The sequence below is a fragment of the Peromyscus eremicus genome, chromosome 4, assembly GCF_949786415.1.
Source record: "Peromyscus eremicus chromosome 4, PerEre_H2_v1, whole genome shotgun sequence".
Classification (NCBI taxonomy): Eukaryota; Metazoa; Chordata; class Mammalia; order Rodentia; family Cricetidae; genus Peromyscus; species Peromyscus eremicus.
The window spans coordinates 128,464,360-128,483,689 of NC_081419.1; the positions used below are offsets into that span (position 1 = coordinate 128,464,360).

Genomic DNA, 19,330 nt, shown 5'->3' on the forward strand with positions numbered 1-19,330 from the left:
TGATTCATACCACAAAGATACATGCTCAGCTATGTTCATAGCAGAACTTTTTGTAATAGCCAGAACCTGGAAACAACCTAGATGCCCGTCAACTGAAGAATGGATTAAGAAAATGTGGTACATATACACAATGGAGTACTACTCAGCAGAGAAAAACAATGACAGCATGAAATTTGCAGGCAAATGGATGGAACTAGAAAAAATCATCCTGAGGTAACCCAAACCCAGAAGGACAAACATGGTATGTACTCACTCATAAGTGGATTCTAGATATAAAATAAAGAACAATCAGACTGCAACCCACAGAACCATGGAGACTATATATATATATGTGTGTGTGTGTGTGTGTGTGTGTGTGTGTGTGTGTGTGTGTGTGTGTGTGTGTAGCATGGGGGACCCTAGGACCACTGTGGCTTATAATAAGTTTTGGTTTTACTCAATTACTGAGCAAGCCTCAATGAAACATTTCACAATTAAGATGGGAATACATACTGTATCAAGCTGGAAAAAAGAAGAAAAGAAAAGAAAATATCATCCTGAGTGAGGTAACCCAAACCCAGAAGGACAAACATGGTATGTACTCACTCATAAGTGGATACTAGATATAAAGCAAAGAACAATCAGACTGCAACCTACAGAACCAGGGAGGCCACATAGCAGGGGGGACCCTAGGATGACTGTGGCTCATAATAACTTTAGGTTTTACTCAATTACCGGGCAAGCCTCAATGAAACATTTCACAATTAGGATTAAGAATTTTTACTGTATCAAGCTGATAATAGGAAAAAATAAACAAACAAACAAATAAAATTTAAAAAAAGAAATGGATTGGCAGGATTACTACTGTGAAAACAGACAAAAGCAATCTACAGATTTAATGAAATTCCCATCAAATTCCAATGCAATTCTTCACAGAAATTGAAACAAATCTTAAATTTCACATGGAACTACATTAAAACAAAAAACCAAATCACCAAAACAATACCAAACAACAAAAAAATCTGCTAGAGGTGTCTTACTTTTTTTTTTTTTTTAAGATTTATTTATTATGTATAGTGTTCTGTCTACATATACACCTGCAGGCCAGAAGAGGGCACCAGATCTCATTACAGATGGTTGTGAACCATTAACTCAGGTCCTCTGGAAGAGCAGCCAGTGCTCTTAACCTCTGAGCCATCTCTCCAGCCCTCTTACTTTTTCTATTGCTGCGATAAAAACACCATGACCAAAGCAACTTATAAAAGAAAACATTTAATTTGGCTTACTGTTTCAGAGAATCAGAGTCCATGATGACAGAAACGAAGGAACAGCTGAGGGTTCACATCTTCATCCACAACTACTAAGCAGAGAGCACTGGAACCACAACAGTGTTTTGAAACATCAAAGCCTGCCCCCAGTGACACTCCTCCAACAAGGACTCACCTCATCTTCCCAAACAGCCCCAACTACTATGGACCAAATATTCAGATATATGAGCTGGGGGTGGCAGTCTCTTTCAAACCATGAAAGGAGACATCACCACCCCAGATTTCAAGTTCTACTACACAGCCATAGTAATGAAAACACAATGGTGTTCGCATAAAAACAGACTTATTGTTCAATGGATTAGAACTGAGGACACAGTCTCACAGCCACCTGCTTTTTGACAAAAAGCCAACAATAAACATTGAAGAGATAGCATCTTTAACATTTTTTTTTGTGGAGCAGGAGGGGGATGAAGGGTCTCTATATAGTCTTGGAATTCATTATGTAGACCAGGCTGGCTTTGAACTCACAGAGATCCTCCTGCCTCTGTCTTTGGAGATTGGAGTATGAGCACTGGGATTAAAGGCATGTGCCACCTAATAGGTTTTCTGCCTGCCCCCCATAATAGGTTTCTCTACTGAGGCAGTAAGCCAGATCAACTTTTGACTCAGGGTAAGTCAGCCGTTTCCCAGCCACCACCTAAAGCGGTACCGGGTCTTTAGGTAAAGGTACCTCTTTCCGGGTCCAGGACCCTCAAGATCCCCTGCCAAGGCATGGCCATGTCAGGGCAAGCCCGATCCATTTGCAGAGCAGAGGCAGTCTCTGTTCCAGGGAGCTTCTGTGTTAGATGCCCTTCCCAAAGGCTACTCCAACCCCACTGCTCTACCCCAGGCTATCCCATGGGATGCCTGGCCCTAGTCTTTGGTCTCTGGTACAGGCTTGGATGGCAACACCGGGTCTAAACCCAATCTTCAGTCACCCATGGGGTGTCTGCTGTGAAATTTATCCAAATTGGGGCTGTCTCACACATACTCCCAAACCAAATCGTTTGAACTCGCTTATGTCCAAGGTGTTTTAGCTCTGTACTCCCACTCCTCCCTCTGTAGCCAGTACTCAGTGGCCTGGGTTTTGTTGGCCAGGGTTGTGGCAGCTTTTGACACCTTTTTACTCAGGGACTGACCCTAAGCCGAGCCACCGAGTCACTGGCAGCCCCCCCCCCTCCCCGAGACACACACACACTTCTCCTTCTTGTCTCTCATCTCTCCCTGTTCTGTTTGTCTACCTTCCTCTGTCACTTCCCAACTCCAAGATGGCCTTTCACTCTCTCTCTCTCTCCACTTCCTCCAATAAACCTCTTGTACTCTGTTGCACATGGAGTGTTCTTCATAGTGGCATACCTTGGCAGGGCCCGCTGAAAAGTACCCACTTCACCTTGTTTTTTAATCTTTTCATTGGTGCCAAAGACTCACTAAGCTCTCCCGGTGTTTGGTCTGGCCATGCTGGGATCCTATCTGCCCATTCTACCTGAAACAAATCCTATCTCCCTGTTTGTTTCTGTCTGCTCTCCCACCCTAAACTACACAAATGTTCAGTCCATACGTTTGTTACGTGAGTGAGAGATATAAGCAGGAGAGGCCAGCTGCTGCATGCCCAGCACATGCCTGTCCTCTCTTACAGCATCTACTGATCTAACCCTCAATAAGGTATGTACGGATCATTTGTGTATACATCTGATTCCAAATTCTAGAGTCTGATACTTTAGTTTTGCTTCCCACTGCCCTGTGTTACCATCCACATGGGCACACATGCTTGTCTGGCTCCTGCAGCCTCTTGCAGGCATGTGGATATCTCCTCTCCTGCTCTCTCCCCTCTCCCAGCAGCCTGGGAGGTCCACAGCTTAAGGTCTAGGCCGCTGTATTCCATGTGGCTCTGGCTCTTTTGGCCTGCTGACCCATGTGGACACCTTCCTTCTCTTCTCCCTCCTGGTTTTCTCTTGCATTGCAGCCAGCCTGACCAACCCCACAGTGTTCTACTTTGATACCTTCTCTCTCTTCCTCCACGGACTCAGATTTTATCAGCTTGGCCTCAATACAAATCAGTGGCCAAAATTGGCAAACTTGATTTCCAAATTCTCACAAATTGTTAACTGTTACTGCTGCAAACAAATGATCCCCAAATACTTTATACCTAAACTTGCTCTGCTACACTACCCAAAGTCCCTTACCTTTAAGGCTCTACTCCCTCATTCCTAAAAACCTTTTATTCCTATGATTGGTTTGCATGCTGCTCTATGTCTTAGATTACAGTGTAAACTCTTATTTCAGGATTTGTGAGTTGCTCATCTGGCATGGTTTAAAATCTATATAATTTGTTACAAAGTGTATTTCCCAAGGAAAGTTTTGTCTTGCTGTTAGAAAAGTCTTGTCTATTTTGTATGTGTGGATGGATCCATGCCTGTAAGTCTTCTTGTGGACATGGGAGTCACACAAAATTACATCAGACTCAGTTAAATATGTAAATGTATGTGACCAGTGCATGTTTGTTTCTCACTGGTCTTGGATGCATGAGTTTTTTATGTTCCATATGTCTTGGTGATAGCTCAGGTGTTACTGTCATAACTAGCTGCCTGGGCTCAGAATTACCCTCTGGGCTTTCTGGCCACTGAATCTAATGTAGTAACAGATTCATATGTCATTTGGGTACATATAATACTAAAGTTGTTTTATGCTGTTCTACTTTATTAAAAGACAGCTAAGGGAATTGGGTATGGTTAAAAATCTGTAATACTAGTTGGCACAGGAAAGGACCCCAACAGCACAGGCATTAAGACCAATGATTAATAAATGGAACCTCATTAAACTAAAAAGTTTCTCTATAGCAAAGGACACAACCACACAAGTGAAGAAGCACCCTAACGAATGAGAAAAAAATTACCAGTTATACATCTGACAGAGGGTTAGTATCTACAACATATAATGAACTCAAAATCAAACAAGAAAACAAACAATCCAATTTAAAATGGGGCATAGAACTAAACAGAGTTCTCAAAAGATGAAATAAAAATGGCTGAGAGACGCTTTAAAAAATGTTTAACATAGCCGGGCGGTGGTGGCGCACGCCTTTAATCCCAGCACTTGGGAGGCAGAGCCAGGCGGATCTCTGTGAGTTCGAGGCCAGCCTGGGCTACCAAGTGAGTTCCAGGAAAGGCGCAAAGCTACACAGAGAGACCCTGTCTCCAAAAACCAAAAAAAAAAAAAAAAAAAAAAATGTTTAACATGCCAGGTGGTGGTGGCGCACGCCTTTAATCCCAGCACTCGGGAGGCAGAGGCAGGCGAATCTCTGTGAGTTCGAGGCCAGCCTGGGCTACAGAGTGAATTTCAGGACAGGCTCCAAAGCTACACAGAGAAACCCTGTCTCGAAAAACAAAACAAAACAAAACAAAACAAAACAAAACAAAACAAAAGTTTAACATCCTTAACCATCAGGGAAATGTAAACTAAAACTTCTCTGAGATTTCATCTTACCCCAGAGAGAAAGGTTAAAATAACACAAACAAACAACAACAAAAACCCCACTGAAGCCAGGCAGTTGTGGTGCACACCTCTAATCTCAGACTAGGGCAGCAGAGACAGGCAGATCTCTGTAAGTTCGATGCTTTGGTCTACAGAGCAAGTTCCAGGAGAGCCAAGGCTGTTACAGAGAAACCCTGTCTCAAAAAAACTAACCCTCCCCCCAAACAAACAAACATGACCAGCCAGGCGTGGTGGCACTGGCCTCTAATCCCAGCATTCCATAGACAGAAGCAGGTGGATCTCTGTGAATTCAAGGACAGCCTGATCTGCAGTTTCACGGCACCCAGGACTACATAGTGAGATCCTATCTCAAAACAACAAAAACACAAATGATAGCAGATGCTGCTGTGATGTGGGGAAAACGGAACACTTATTCACTGCTAGTGGGAATGCAAACTGGTTTACCCACCATAGAAATCAGTATGGGGGTTCCTCAAAAAGCTAGAAACAGACCTACTATATGATCAAGCTATACCACCCCCGGTATATACCTAAAGGACTCCATACTCTACTGTAGAGGTATGTGCTCACTGATGTTTACTGCTTCTCTATTCACAACAGCCAAGAAATGAAAACAAACGATGTCCATCAGCTAATTAATGGATGCAAATATGGCATATTTACACAACAGAGCACTATTTAGCTATTAAGAAAAATGAAATTATAAAATGTACAGGTAAATGGAGAGAGCTGGAAACATCATTCTGTGTAGGTAACCCAGAACCAAAAAGTCAAATGTGTTTTCTCCCATCAGTAGATGTTAGTTTTAAATATTCAGATATGTGTGTTTCATTTGGAACACTCATGAAGGTCAGAAAATGACTAAGGTGCCATGTTCAAGGAAGAGGAGATAAACTGTACTGTTATGAAGGAATCGTGGAACAGGAAGGGTTAAACTAGGGTGAGGAAGTGGAGGGTAAGGTAGAAGACAGAGTAGAGCAAGGGACAAATAACAATGAAGACCTTTTGAAAAAGACATAGAAAGCTACTACTGCAGAGCCTTCCTAAATCTATCCATCCCCCAACTCCCATACACAAGTTAAAACAGAGTTACCCTGTAACAGAGCAACAGTGCTCCTACCAGACACCAGAGGCTAACAAAAAGTTCAGTGCCAGGTATGAGTTGCCTATTGGTGTTGTTGGCCAGTGAGGTCCCAGAGACCCCCAAACATTACAGGCAGTGGTCACTGCTCTTGGTTACCCTCCAGGCAGTAAGAACCTGTTGCTGAAGACAGCACATGCTTGAGTCATAGAACATGGCAAAAATCAAGCTGGTCTGAACCTGAAGCTTTATCCCTACTGACCAGCTAGCTTTCACAGTCCAGAAAGGTGCTATGCAAGTTACTGGAGGAGAACAGTTACTAGTCATATTCAGCTGTGAATCCTTCAAGTTACAAAAATAACTAGCTTGGAAATACGTGCTCACTGGTTCAATAGTGGCACAAACATCATGGGAAGAACCAACCACCTTTGATTAAATCAAATTCCTCTGTACAGGATGAAACCCATACCTGGCACCATTATCAGGCTAAGAGCCTATGGCTAAAAAGTCACAAGCCCTGGGGAGAACCTACTACTATTATGCTGCTAAATGGATATATTATTAAATTGACTCCTAATGACTTACATTCTATCCAAAATCAATGTACCTCTCATCCCTTATCTGAGAAGCTTCTAATTGCAATAGATAGTGCTTAATACAGAGACTCACAACTGGCTACGGTGCAGAAAATAAGAGGCTGTAGAATGTTCAGTCCTGAAGGGAACATGTATAATGCACCCTCCTCTCCCAAGGCTGAGGAATCATTGCAGAAGAGTTGGAGGAAAGAGTGTAAGAGCCAAGACAGTGGATGACTACAAGAAAACATCTTGGGGACACAGCAGGGCAGCTGCACACATAAACTCTTAGTAGCTGCAACAGTGTGTTCAAAGTCTGTGCAAGCCCAAGCCACACCAAATCCTAGCAAGAGGAGAGGAGCTGGACACACAATCGCACCCCAGGCCATGAAACTACTGGCAACTGCTGGCTACTGGGAGAGAGAGAGGCCATTTTCTCTAAGAGTGTACCCCCTGGTAAGGCTATTCAACTCTGCACCAGGAGATCACACACCAAGAACATTTAGACATCACAGAATTGGTCTTGAAGGATAAAAAAAAGATACAAACTTGGGTAGGTAGACAAGGGGGCGGTAAGCTGGAGGATGAGCATAAAAAAATGAACTATGAGATTCTCAAACAGAGGCTGGAGAAACGGCTGAACTGCTGTTAAGAGGACTTGCTGCTCCTGCAGAGGACCCAAACTTGAAGAACAGCACTCATTTCAGATGGTTCACGACCTCCTGTACCTCTAGTTCCAGGGGACCCAACACTCTCTTCTGGGCTCTGTGGTCACCAGACATGCACATGGTGTACATACATACATGCAGGCCAAATGTTTTTTATAAATGACGTCTCAAAGAACTTATAAAAACTCTTTAAATATTTTGTATGTGTGTAAGGGGTGTGTGTGCCGCAGTACACATGTGGAGGTCAAGGGACAATCTGTGTTAGTCAGTTCTTTCATCGAACCATATAGGTCCTGGAACTCAGACCATCAGTCTTGGCAGCAAGTGCCTTTACCAGCTAAACTACTATCTCCTTATAACTTTAAAATTTTTCATGTCATTTGCCCTAGTCCAATGGCTCACAACAGTAATCCCATCTACTTAGGAGGCTGAGACAGGAGGATCTGGAGTTCAAGGTTTGTCCGGGCTTCAGAGTTCCGGGACAGCAAGGGCTACACAGAGAAACTCTGTCTCGAAAACATAAACAAAAAAAAGGTCAAATTTGTTACTCCTGATCCTCCTTGCCTACATCTCCCAAGTGATAGGTTTATAGACATGAGCCATTAACATATGAAATTTAAAAGTCCTAGACAGGCGGTAGTGGCACAGGCCTTTGATCTGTCACTCAGGAGGCAAAGGCAGGTGGATCTCAGTGAATTCAAGGCCACTCCGGTCTACCGAGCAAATTCCAGAAAAGCCAGAGCTGCAACATAGAGAAACCCTATCTTGAAAAAAAAAAAAAAAAGTAAAACCTAGCCAGGCAATTTCTTCTTCTTCTTCTTCTTCTTTTTTTTTTTTTTTGTTTTTTGTTTTTTGTTTTTGGAGACAGGGTTTCTCTGTGTAGCTTTGAAGCCTGTCCTGGAACTGGATTTGGAGACCAGGATGGCGTCGAACTCACAGAGATCCGCCTGCCTCTGCCTCCCGAGTGCTGGGATTACCGCCAGGCAGTTTCTTAAGAAAGTAAATGTACACCCTGCCCCACAACTCAGCAATTCTGTTCAGCATTTGTCCAAGTAAAAAAAATATAAAAATGGCCACACAATAGTTACAAGAATCCACACCAAAGAAATTCACCAAGTTGTGGTAATACAAAGAAATGATCTATGGGAGCTGGAGAAATGGCTCAGCACTTATGAGCATTAACTGCTCTTCTAGAGGACTGAATTTGATTGTCAGCACCCACATGGTGGCTCACAACCATCTATCACTCCAGTTTCACGAGCTCCAATGCATTCTCTGGCTTCTGTGGGTAGCAGGCACCCAAGTGGTACACACACAAGCATGCAGGCAAAACACCCAAACACATAAAATAAATTTAAAATTAAAAAACAGAGAAATCATCTGAGCCTTGTGTGGTATTGCATGCCTGTATTTCATAGAAGCAGACAAACTACTAACACTTGGTGTTTAAAAAGCAGGACACAGCCTGGCATGATGCCTTTAAACTCACCGCTTTGGAGGCAGAGGCAGGCAGATCACTGTGATGTAGTGGTGGCTCTCGCCCAGGTGGTAGTAGTGGAGGCAAAGAAATGTCTCAAAGGTAGGAGCAACAGGATTTACGGATGTGACAAGGGAGAAAATTGTCATGAATGACTGAGGTTTGGAGTATATTTTAGGAGATCTGGGCTGGTCAAGTTTAAGGCATCCAGGAGACATTTCACTTAGAGAACTATTGAATTCTGAGGTGGCCCAGGGACCCCAGGGAGGACTAGAGGGAAACAGCATACAGGTGTCAGGTCGATCAAGTGCAGACCTTTAGGACTGAGTCTGACAGCAGACAGGTGTAACCACTTCCCCCAGGGCTGAGCCACTTCTTCCAGCTGCCCTTACTGGCTGAAAGAACACTCACTCTCCTGTGACACTGTTTATGAGGTTTGTCCACTCTCAGGCATAGCTCTGTACCAAGAGCAAATTGGGGCTTCAGGCCAAGTATGTCAAAAACCAAACCTAACTGTGGTATGTATGCTGTGCCATTCAGGCTAAGGCTGCCCTCATGATGTTGCAGAACTGAGTAGCTGCCAGACACCAGGGTACACCTGTGACTAAAGAAATCAAACCTTAAGTCCTTGTCACTTCAAATGAAGTTTGCTGCTGTCTGCTCCCTACTTCACTCTAAGAGTCTATCACAACAAGATATTTAAGTAAGTCTCACGTATTGAGACAGGGTCTGGCTTTGTAGCCCAGGTTAGCTTTGAAGTCACAGTAATCCTCTGATTTTAGTCTTCAGAGTCCTGGGATTACAGCAGAGTCCCCCAGCTTACCAAAAGCATTTTTTCTTATTTTGAGACAGGATCTCACATTAGCCAGACTGGCCTTAAACTTCGGATCCTCCTCCTGCCTCTACCTCCCAAACGCTAGGATTATAGGCATGCATCATAACATCCAGTTCAGCCTTTCATAAACTCGGAGTGGAGTTCAGAGTTCTCTCTTCCTAGAGAATAATTCCATTACTTAGTAGGGACCCTCTTAATCCTTTACTAATGAGTGACCTTTGCCTTACAGTCTACTTTGCGTGAATTTTCTTTTTGTTTTTAGTTTTTTGTTTTTGTTTTTTTTTTCGAGACAGAGTTTCTCTGTGTAGCTTTGCACCTTTCCTGGAACTCACTTGGTAGTCCAGGCTGGCCTCAAACTCACAGAGATCCGCCTGGCTCTGCCTCCCTAGTGCTGGGATTAAAGGCGTGCGCCACCACACCGCCCGGCTGTGAATTTTCTATCAGTACTTCTTTTCGTTCTCTGTACACATTTTTCCATATTACATTTGGTACCTTTGATTTGTTGGGGTTTTTTTTTTTGACATTTATTTTGAGCTGTCTGTATTCACAACCTGTGAAAGTCAGAGGCCAATTTGCAGAAATTAGTTCTCCCCTTTCACCACGTGGGCTTCAAGGATTGAACTCAGGTGGTTAGATTGGCAGAAAACACCTTTACCCACAGTCATCTCACTGGTCCATGTTTTATTATTATTTTTTACACAGCATACAGAGAAATGGGTCTTACTTTGACATTTTCACACATATATTCTATTTTATCCCTATTCACTCCCCTTATAAACACTATGGCCTTCCTTCTTACTTTTCTTGGCCAATCCGATAATATGGGATTACAGACATGTGCTACCACATTCAGCCTATGTGAACCCAGGATTTCCTGCATTTGAGGTAAGCACTCCATCAATTGAGCATTTTGTATTTTCAAAGGTGGACGTAAAGAATGTAAAAGATTTCCCCCAGGCCGGGCGGTGGTGGCGCACGCCTTTAATCCCAGCACTCGGGAGGCAGAGCCAGGCGGATCTCTGTGAGTTCGAGGCCAGCCTGGGCTACCAAGTGAGTTCCAGGAAAGGCGCAAAGCTACACAGAGAAACCCTGTCTCGAAAAAAAAAAAACAAACAAAAAAAAAAAAAAAAAAAAAAAGATTTCCCCAGCTCTGGTTTTGTGCTATTTACCATCCTAATCACTTTCCTTCATAATCTGCTTCTACCGCCCATGTTCCAGTACCCTTCACTACCCCGTCACTCTTTCCCTTCTTCTGTATTTGAAACGGTATTGTTTCCTTTAAATTCTGTTTACATTTATCTATTTACGGTGTGTATGTGGAAGTCAGAGGAGAGCTTGTAGGTGTTGGTGTCCTCCTTCTACCTTCACAGAGGTCCTGTTTTAAATATTAAAAATTCTTTCTAGGTTCAGTAGAGAAATGCCCTGAGACAGACTTAATTCTGTCTACTCACCACAGGGGAAGCTGGGATGTGACGGAGATCCAGCAGCAAGCCCAGAACAAAGGCTAACTCTTACACTTGCCTCAGATTAGAGTAGTGAAGGTACCAAATAGGATTTAAGTCCATAATTTAGGAAACCAATCCTTCTGTCCCACCCTGACTTGTGGCTGCTACATACTAGGAGTCTAGCAGCTTACGGATATAAGGCCTGGCTGATCCTCTCTGTAGGGTAGCCTCTTTGATCTAACGTGGCCTGGAAACTGAACTCAGGTCCTTATGCTTGAGGGCAGGCAAGCACTCTTATGCACAGTGCCATTGAGGTGTCTCCCCTTTTAGTTTTTGAAATATATACCTGACCAAGCAGACAATATACTTCCAAACAAATCCAGCTCCCTAGGGCATTTAAAAAACAAACAGGGTCTCATTATCTAGACCACCCTGGCATTGCCTCTGCCACATGCACCACCACTACCCAGCCTCCCTAAAGCAATCTTAGCTCCCCTGCTCTCTCCTGTTTTAGGAATTCTTGTGACCTGAGCAACTTGTTTTTGCACACCACAATCACTACTATTTATGTCTATATTAAGTACCTGTTTAGGTTTACCAGTTTCCATCTAATTTCTTCCTTTTGAGTTATATGTTGTTTCTAAAGTATATCCTCGATAATTTTCTTTTCAAGCAAATGGTCTTCTGTAAATGCTTTCAGTTTAACCTTTTTCTTCCTTACCTCAAATCAAATCTAGCCCATCTTCCTGCCTCAAACTCCCACAGAGCTAGGATTATAAGTGTGAGATAAACCGGGCAGTGGTGGCGCAACGCCTTTAATCCCAGCACTCAGGAGGCAGAACAGGCGGATCTCTGTGAGTTCGAGGCCAGTCTGGTCTACAGAACTACAGAATGAGATCCAGCACAGGCACCAAAACTACAGAGAAACCCTGTCTTGAAAAACCAAACCAAACCAAACCAAACAAACAAACAAACAAACAAAAAAAAAAAAAAAAAAAGGATACACCTGGCATTAATCCTGTGTTTGGTTTTTAAATTCATTTTAAAAGTTCTTTGGAAGTCGTCTCTCCGTGTCCATGCTCCCCACCTCCCGCAAAACCTGGGAAACTGAATTTAAGCCTTACACGTGCTAGTAAAGTACTCTACCCTGAGCAACATTCCTAGACCATACTTCTTTCTATCCTCTCAAGGGACTCTCCCGTGAATTGTCACTTCGCGTGTTGTCAATTCCGCATGTTCTCTGTCGCCTGGTTAACCACTTCTGATACGTCCTCCCATTCTCTCCTGCTTTATCTAAATCGCCTATTAACCCCACACCGGGAGACTGCTTTCTCACCCTGTTCTGGAAGTATTTTAAAGCCTGGCGGGGTGGGAGTGGGGGGCTGGAGCGATGGGTCAGCAGTTAAGAGCTATTATTACACTTGCTATTATTACAGAGGACCTCAGTTCGGTTCCCAGCACCGCCAGTAAGTAACTCAGCCTCAAGAAATCCGACGTTATCTTCTGACCTCGGCGGGGACCCGCACACGCGTCGTACACTTACACAGACACATAACTTTTAAAAGCCTGGGTGTTCCACTCCCTCCCCGCTCCACCTCCGTTACCACCTTCGATCTCTAACGCTATGTTCGGTGAAGGCGTGCGTCCAAGAACCGAAGGCGACGACCACCCGGCTTTCACCTCAGTCTGAGGGGCCGAGAGACAAGCCAGCGGGCCGTGACGTCACAAAACTGTGACGCGCACGAAGCTCCGCCCCCTCGCGACCTGCGCCGGGAATCCAGGCTGCCTGCGCCGTGGCGTCACAGGTCCGGGCAGGCGGGTTTTCCGTCGGCCCAATGGGAGCGGCGCGCCGGCCTCCCCTTTAAGGAATGTTGTGACCTGACGTCACCCAGGCGAGTTACCTCCCGCAGCCGCCACCGCCAGGCTCAGCGCGAGCCCTGCAGCCCTTGAGCTCGAGCCCCGGAGCCCCCGGCGCACCAAACCGCAGCCACATCCCTGAGCCGCGCGCCCCGGAGCCCCGGCTGCGCGCTCCGCCGGGCCCGCGCCATGCCCTCCGACCGGCCTTTCAAGCAGCGGCGCAGCTTCGGTGAGGCCCTGGGGGCGAACTGCGGGCAGGGACCGAGGGATGGGGGTGCCAGCCGACCCCGATTGCCGCAGGTGACGTCAGCCCCATGACGTCAGTCCCCGGCCGGCCGGACCCCGGGTGGGGAGGCCGTGAGGCCTGGCAGGGTCGCCGGCCTCCCCACCGCGTCCCTGGTCGAGGGCTAAGGGGCCGACGGCCCCGGGGGCGGGCGCTGGGGCGGGGCGGGCCCGGAGCCGCCCCTCGGGGATGGCGAGGCGGAGTCGCGGGAGGCCTCAGCCCTGCCGGGCCTCACGCCGAGTGCTGTCCACAGCCGACCGCTGTAAGGAGGTGCAGCAGATCCGCGACCAGCACCCCAGCAAGATCCCGGTGAGTCTCTAGCCGCCCCCCCCCGGCCACGCCCTGCCCTGCCAGGTCCCGCCCCTGGCTTACGAGTCCCCCGCCCACTACACTCCAGGTGATCATCGAGCGCTACAAGGGTGAGAAGCAGCTGCCTGTCCTGGATAAGACCAAGTTTCTGGTCCCAGACCATGTTAACATGAGCGAGTTGGTCAAGATCATCCGGTGCGTGGGCAGCCTCCTGAAGGCCTTGGGTGGGGTAGGGGCCAGGTTACACTCGGAAGAGGTGGAGTGGGGCAAGGGGGCAGGAGATAGGGCACCGCCCCTGTTCAGGGAGGCTGGGAAAGGTCAAGGTCAGGGTTGGGGTGAACTTCTAAAGAGGCGAGTCTCTAGCGCGGGCTGTGATGGACGAAAAGTGAAGATTTTGGAGGGTCACCCAGGCCCCCGGCAGGCGGCCTCCTCACCTGGCATGCCCTCCTGCCTCCGCAGGCGCCGCCTGCAGCTCAACCCCACGCAGGCCTTCTTCCTGCTGGTGAACCAGCACAGCATGGTGAGCGTATCCACGCCCATCGCTGACATCTATGAACAGGAGAAGGATGAAGACGGATTCCTCTACATGGTCTATGCCTCCCAAGAAACCTTTGGCTTCTGAGTCAGGAGTAGGGGTGGGGGGTGGTTGGGAATTCTGGTCAGGCTCTCTCCAGGGAGGTCCTGGCTTCTAAACTGAGCTATTTTAGTCCCCAGTGGGTTAGGCAGAGATGTGAACCTTCCTCCCCTTTGCCCAGGTAGGGGACACCAGCCAGCCTACCATGCCCTGGGTCCTGGGCCAGTCACCTTAGGGTCACTCCTCTGGGTGCTGGCTGGGTTGGGAGTGGGTGGGGAGCCCCAGCTCTGTGTGGTTTGTCTTTTTTTTTTTTTTTTTTTTAAAGCCCCTTGCCTGTCTGCACACCTGTCCCTCATTCACCTGAGGCTTTTGCCTCCTGCCAGGACCTGTCCACCCCTGAAAGGCTGGCTCCCCTTGTCCTGACATGGTATATGGATCTGTGGTCATTTCTTCAGCAGAATAAAGATTGCTCAGGCCTGCCTGGCCCTTTGCCTCCAGCTGCTTGTTTGGGAGTAGGGAGGGCTGCTAGGTTACTGTGTCCACACACTCGTGTCAGTCAGGGACATGGGGTCAGAACCCTACTCCTTAACACAGGATACCATGTAGTATTGGGGCCAGACTCACCCCACTCCAGGAATCAGTGTTACCAGAACAACAATGAAAAAGCCCACACATTTATTAAGAAGCCACAGCCTAACGCTCTGCTCTGCTCACCTGTTGCTTCCCCTTCCTTCCTGTGCAGAGTCACAAAGTGGCAGGTCCAAGTGGGGTGCTCCCAGGTTCTCCCCATGGGCCTTGTGGCCAGCTATGAGTCCCCTTTGGTGCCAGATATTTGCAACCCTGGATTTGAACCGCTTCTGCCTGAGGACTTGCCTGCTGGCAACTCTGGATGAGGGACCTGGCCCAGCTTCTGGCCCTTCCCCCTCTTGTCCATGCAGCTCTGTGCCAGCCAGGGCTACTTGAGCACAAGCATAGCTTCTGTGCCGTCCTTGGCAGTCAAATAGAGACCATGTGTGAGGTAATACTCCCGTCGCAGGAAGGCATAGAAGTAGTCAGAGATGAGCAGGATCTGGCAGGGGAAGAGAGAATGAGAATCAGTGGCACCTTACTGAATAAGGCCCTTTGTGGGGTTAGACAGGTACCATGAGACAGTTCCTGCCTGGCATCTCCCATCAAAGCCCAATCTGTAAGCCTGCCCATGGACCTGCTTCCCTCCTGGCACATACCTAGCCCTGAAAGGTATTACTGGCCATCTGGCAGCTGCCTGTATTTTACCTTCTGCTCCCTACTGCTGGTTTATACCTCCATCCTTGGGAATCCAGACCAGTGTTCTAGCAAACAGTGCATGCATGCACCCTGTCTCTTCCCACAGGCACTCCCCAGCCAGCCTCCCCTGTCCAGGGGCTCAGGACACAGAATTGCCTAGTATTTCTCCCACACACGGCCCAGAATTCTACCTTGAAAACATAGAATTCCACCCATCCCTGTAACGACCCCCACTAGACAAAGTCACTGTTGTCACTTAAATAGTACCAAAACCACTTCCCAGAGATCACTGCTTTCAAACCCTCTCCTGTGACAGGCAGCCAGAGGGAGCTTTTCAGACCACAAATCTGATCGTGTTACCACTTGACTTGAGTTCTCCCAAAGGCTGCTCATGCTTCAGACTCTTAGAGCTTCATGGCCTTGCACCTGGTTCCTGCTACATGTTACATCACTTCCCCGTACTACCTCTCTAACCACAGGTCTTTGCTATTTCCTCTGCCTGGAACATTCCAGTACCTGTCTGCCCTTCAACTCTGTTGCAGGCTCACTTACCCCAGGTTAGGTCCTAACTCCTTAACCTTTCTGCTGACATAAACTCATTCAAACTGCAACTTTACATCAACTATGTGACACTTGGTGATAATGCTGCTTCTGCTAAGGATGGAGTCCGAGTGCCTCTGCCACTGTGACATTTATCTACCATGACTCAGTCTGACTACAAAATCAAAAGGGGCCGAGAATTTCATTCCATTCTCACCCTAAATAGAGCCTCAGAGAGGTACAGGATTTGTCTCACTTGTACACTTGACCCCAAAGTCTACAACCCTATTCAGCCCAATGTGCCCAAGACTGGAATAACTAGCTGACAGGGGCGTGCTCCCACCCCGCCAAAGGAAAGCAGGTACACTATTGGAGACACCGTGGTTCTCAAAAGTTTAGAGGCTCTCAGAGTACAAGCAGCAACCAATTCTTAGCTCATGTGGGAAGACAGGCCTAGAATGGGGCAGGCATCCAGTGAGAGTCTTGGGGCAGAAGAAAGGTTGAGGTAAGTCAGGGATCTAGGTCTCCAGAGCCCTGTCCTGGGCAGCTATATACTTCTGAAGGTAGAAGAGCAGCTAAGAAGACCTTGGAGGGCCAAAAACATCGATACTCACTGGACACATGCCTGCCATTATATTATCTCAATGGAAGACTAATGGTCCATTTTACCAATCGAGAGACTGAGGCTCGAGGCATTCAATTAGTTGGACTAAGGCCATACCTGGATGTCTGGACTATTGGGCGTGCACCCTTGTGCCACGGGCCAAATTCCCAAAAGGACACAGGGATCTGTAACATATCAGCAAGCAACCAGGCAGCCCTTGGCAATCCTGGTTGAGGCAGCGGTTCAGTTGACCTTAAACCCTGGGGTTCTCTCACCCAGACCCCAAGATGTTGTTTCTGGGAAAGGGAGGCCCAGTCCCTGTGTCAGGGTAGGTGAGAGACAATCGCAGATTCAGAATTCATAACTTGTCCCACAGTGGTTGAGCTGGCTAGGTCAAAGGAAGGCAAATCAAACTAGGTTATTAGGTTGAGCCACATCTGGAAATAACATTTTTGTTTGTTTGTTTTGCAAGTTAATGTTGGCAATAGCTGGGCGGTGGTGGCTCACACCTTCAATCCCAGTGCTCGGGAGGCAGAGGCAGTCAGATCTTTTGAGTTCCAGGACATCCATCAGGGCTACACAGAGAAACCCTGTCTAAAAAGCCAATAATAATAATGTTGGCAATTTTATAGGATCCAGTCTAATGTGATATGGGAAGAAATGTACAAATATTAAACACATCATTCAGAAGGACCTGACCTGAAGAAATAACTGTGGACTTGAAGAGGAACTGTTCTTTTTTGTTCTTTGGTTTCTTTGGAAACAGCATCTGAAAAGCCCAGGGTAGCCTCAAACTTGCTATGTAGCAGAGGGTGACCTTGAACTCAATCCTCTTGCTGGGATTACAGAGGAGCACCTCCTACCACAAGAGGAGCTCAGGAGCTATTCTTATAAACCTTAATTCTGTGTACCACTTTCTTGTATTGCTTGGATTCAAAATAAAAATTCAGGCCAGGCATGGTGGCACATTCTTGTAATCCCAGCACTTGGAAGGGGAGGCTGGAGAATTACTAAAAGTTTTTTGTTTTGTTTTGGGTTTTTTGAGACAGGGTCTCTCTATGTAGCCCTGCCTGTCCTGGAACTCTCGATGTAGTCTAGGCTGGCCTCAAATTCAGAGTGCTCAGATTATAGGCATTAAATCTGGCTGATTACTGCAAGTTCCAGGTCAGCCTGGGCTAGAGTGAGACTATTTCAAAAACAAAACCCAAACTAAACGTGGTGTAGAGTTAGCATTAGCTTGAAATCACATGGCTAGCACATTCTGACAAGATAATGAGAAGGGAGCTTGGCCTGGGGAGTCTTCCTCTTTAGAATTGTTTTACTCTACATTTTGCCTACATGCATGTATGTGTATCTTGTGTGTCTGTTGAGGTCGTGGATGGTTGTGAGTGACTATGGGATACTGGGAGTTAAACTCGGATCATCTACAAGAGCAACAAGTGCTGCTGAACCATCTCTCCAGCCCCTGGTTTTCTTTAAAAACAAACAAACAAAAAGAACAAACATCAGACCAACCTAATTTAGGGGACCTGCCTAGTGTTCCTTAAGCCTGCAAAGGTCATGAAAAATACAGACAAGATGCAGAGCAGAGTACACTGGGGAGACACAACCAAGTACAACATGGTCCCCTAGGTTGTCCCGGAAGAAGACATGACACCCATTCAGTTAATGGTAATGTCCCAGAGTGGGTTCTTAGTTTAACAAAGTTCTGTGCAATTTAAGATGTTAACACAGGAAAACCGAATGGAATATACAAGACTTCTCTCTACTATCGCTGCAACCCGACTCCAAGGCAATTCCAAAATAAAAAGTTTATCTAGAAAAAAAAAAAACAAAAACAATTGTGGTCTTTTTTGTTGTTGGGGTTTTGTTTCTGTTTGCTTGGGGGTTTGGAGTTCTTGTTGGGTTTGTTTTGTTTTGTTTTGAAACAGGGTCTCTCTATGTAGCCCTAGTTGTCCGGGAACTCTCTATGTAGCCCTAGTTGTCCGGGAACTCTCTATGTAGACCAGGCTGGCCTCAATTCACAGAGCTCCTCCAAACTCTGCCTCTGAATTGCTGGTATTAAAGGTGTACACCATTCCACCTGACTTGTTTTGTTTTGAGACAGGGTCTCTTGAAACCCATGCTGGCCTTGAACTATGTAGCAGAGATCCCCTTCTGAACCTGTTTCTACCTCCCAGATGCTGAGGTTACAAGTATGTGTCACCATATCTGTTTTAATGTGGCATTGGAGATTGAATCCAGGGCTTTTTGAATGCTAAGCAAGCACTCTATAAGAGCTATATTCCCACAAGATAGTGGTGGTGCACGCCTTTAATGCCTTTAATCCCAGCACTCGGGAGGCTGGTGGATTTCTGTGAGTTTAAGGCTAGCCTGGTCTACAGAGGGAGTTCCAGAACAGCCAGGACTGTTACACAGAGAAACCTTGTCTCAAAAAACAAACAACAGCTGGGCGTTGGTGGCCCATGCCTTTAATCCCAGCACTCAGGAGGCAGAGCCAGTCTGTTTGTTTAAGACAGAGTCTCAATAGTTAGTCCAAGCTGAACTGGAATTTACTATGTAGCCAGCAAGAAGGTAGAGGCAGGAGGATCAAGGAGTTCAAGGTCATCCTTGGCCACATAGTGAATTTTAGATCAGCCTGGTCCAGCTGGACTACTGTATGTGAGAACACAATGAATTCAAAAACATTTTGGTGGGCAAGACACGGTGAAGAATTCCAGCACTCAGGAGGCAGAGGGATCCTTTTAAGTTCAAGGCCAGCCTAGTCAACAGAGTGAGTTCCAGGCTGCCCAATGATACACATACTTGATTTCAAAACAAAAATGGTAAAAGGTAGCTTTGACAAATACATGTGTGAGACCCAAATTTTCAACTATGTTAATTTTATGTAAGTGAAGTGAAAATAAATATTGACCTCTATTTAATGATGTAAAAGCTGACATAGTTAGCAGGAAATGTACTGATATCGGCATTTCAATTTGAAATAAATTTAAAAATAATCCAGGATGAGTTGGTGAGATGGCTGATGATGACCTGGA

The 19,330-nt window shown here is 46.4% G+C and overlaps 2 protein-coding genes across 2 annotated transcripts in view; one reads left to right on the forward strand and one right to left on the reverse strand.

The window, feature by feature from the left end:
* The first annotated feature begins 12,742 nt into the window (after positions 1-12,742).
* On the forward strand, positions 12,743-14,194 carry Map1lc3a (microtubule associated protein 1 light chain 3 alpha). Its single transcript, XM_059261712.1, has 4 exons — positions 12,743-12,945; positions 13,253-13,308; positions 13,397-13,503; positions 13,768-14,194. The coding sequence occupies exons 1-4, from the start codon at positions 12,906-12,908 to the stop codon at positions 13,928-13,930; spliced, it is 366 nt and encodes a 121-aa protein (XP_059117695.1). The 5' UTR covers positions 12,743-12,905; the 3' UTR covers positions 13,931-14,194.
* A 345-nt stretch (positions 14,195-14,539) lies between these two features.
* Pigu (phosphatidylinositol glycan anchor biosynthesis class U) overlaps positions 14,540-19,330 on the reverse strand; it is a 90,980-nt gene continuing 86,189 nt past the window's right edge. Inside the window, exon 12 of the mRNA XM_059261711.1 lies at positions 14,540-14,951. Coding sequence (XP_059117694.1) covers positions 14,838-14,951 — 114 coding nt within the window. The 3' untranslated portion in view covers positions 14,540-14,837. The remainder of the gene's footprint in view (positions 14,952-19,330) is intronic.

Excerpts from the sequence above, each read along its gene's own strand:
- Map1lc3a (XM_059261712.1), top strand. The coding sequence starts at position 12,906 with ATGCCCTCCGACCGGCCTTTCAAGCAGCGGCGCAGCTTCG. Across the intron at positions 13,309-13,396 it reads AGCACCCCAGCAAGATCCCG|GTGATCATCGAGCGCTACAA; the intron begins GTGAGTCTCTAG and ends ACTACACTCCAG. Across the intron at positions 13,504-13,767 it reads GAGTTGGTCAAGATCATCCG|GCGCCGCCTGCAGCTCAACC; the intron begins GTGCGTGGGCAG and ends CTGCCTCCGCAG.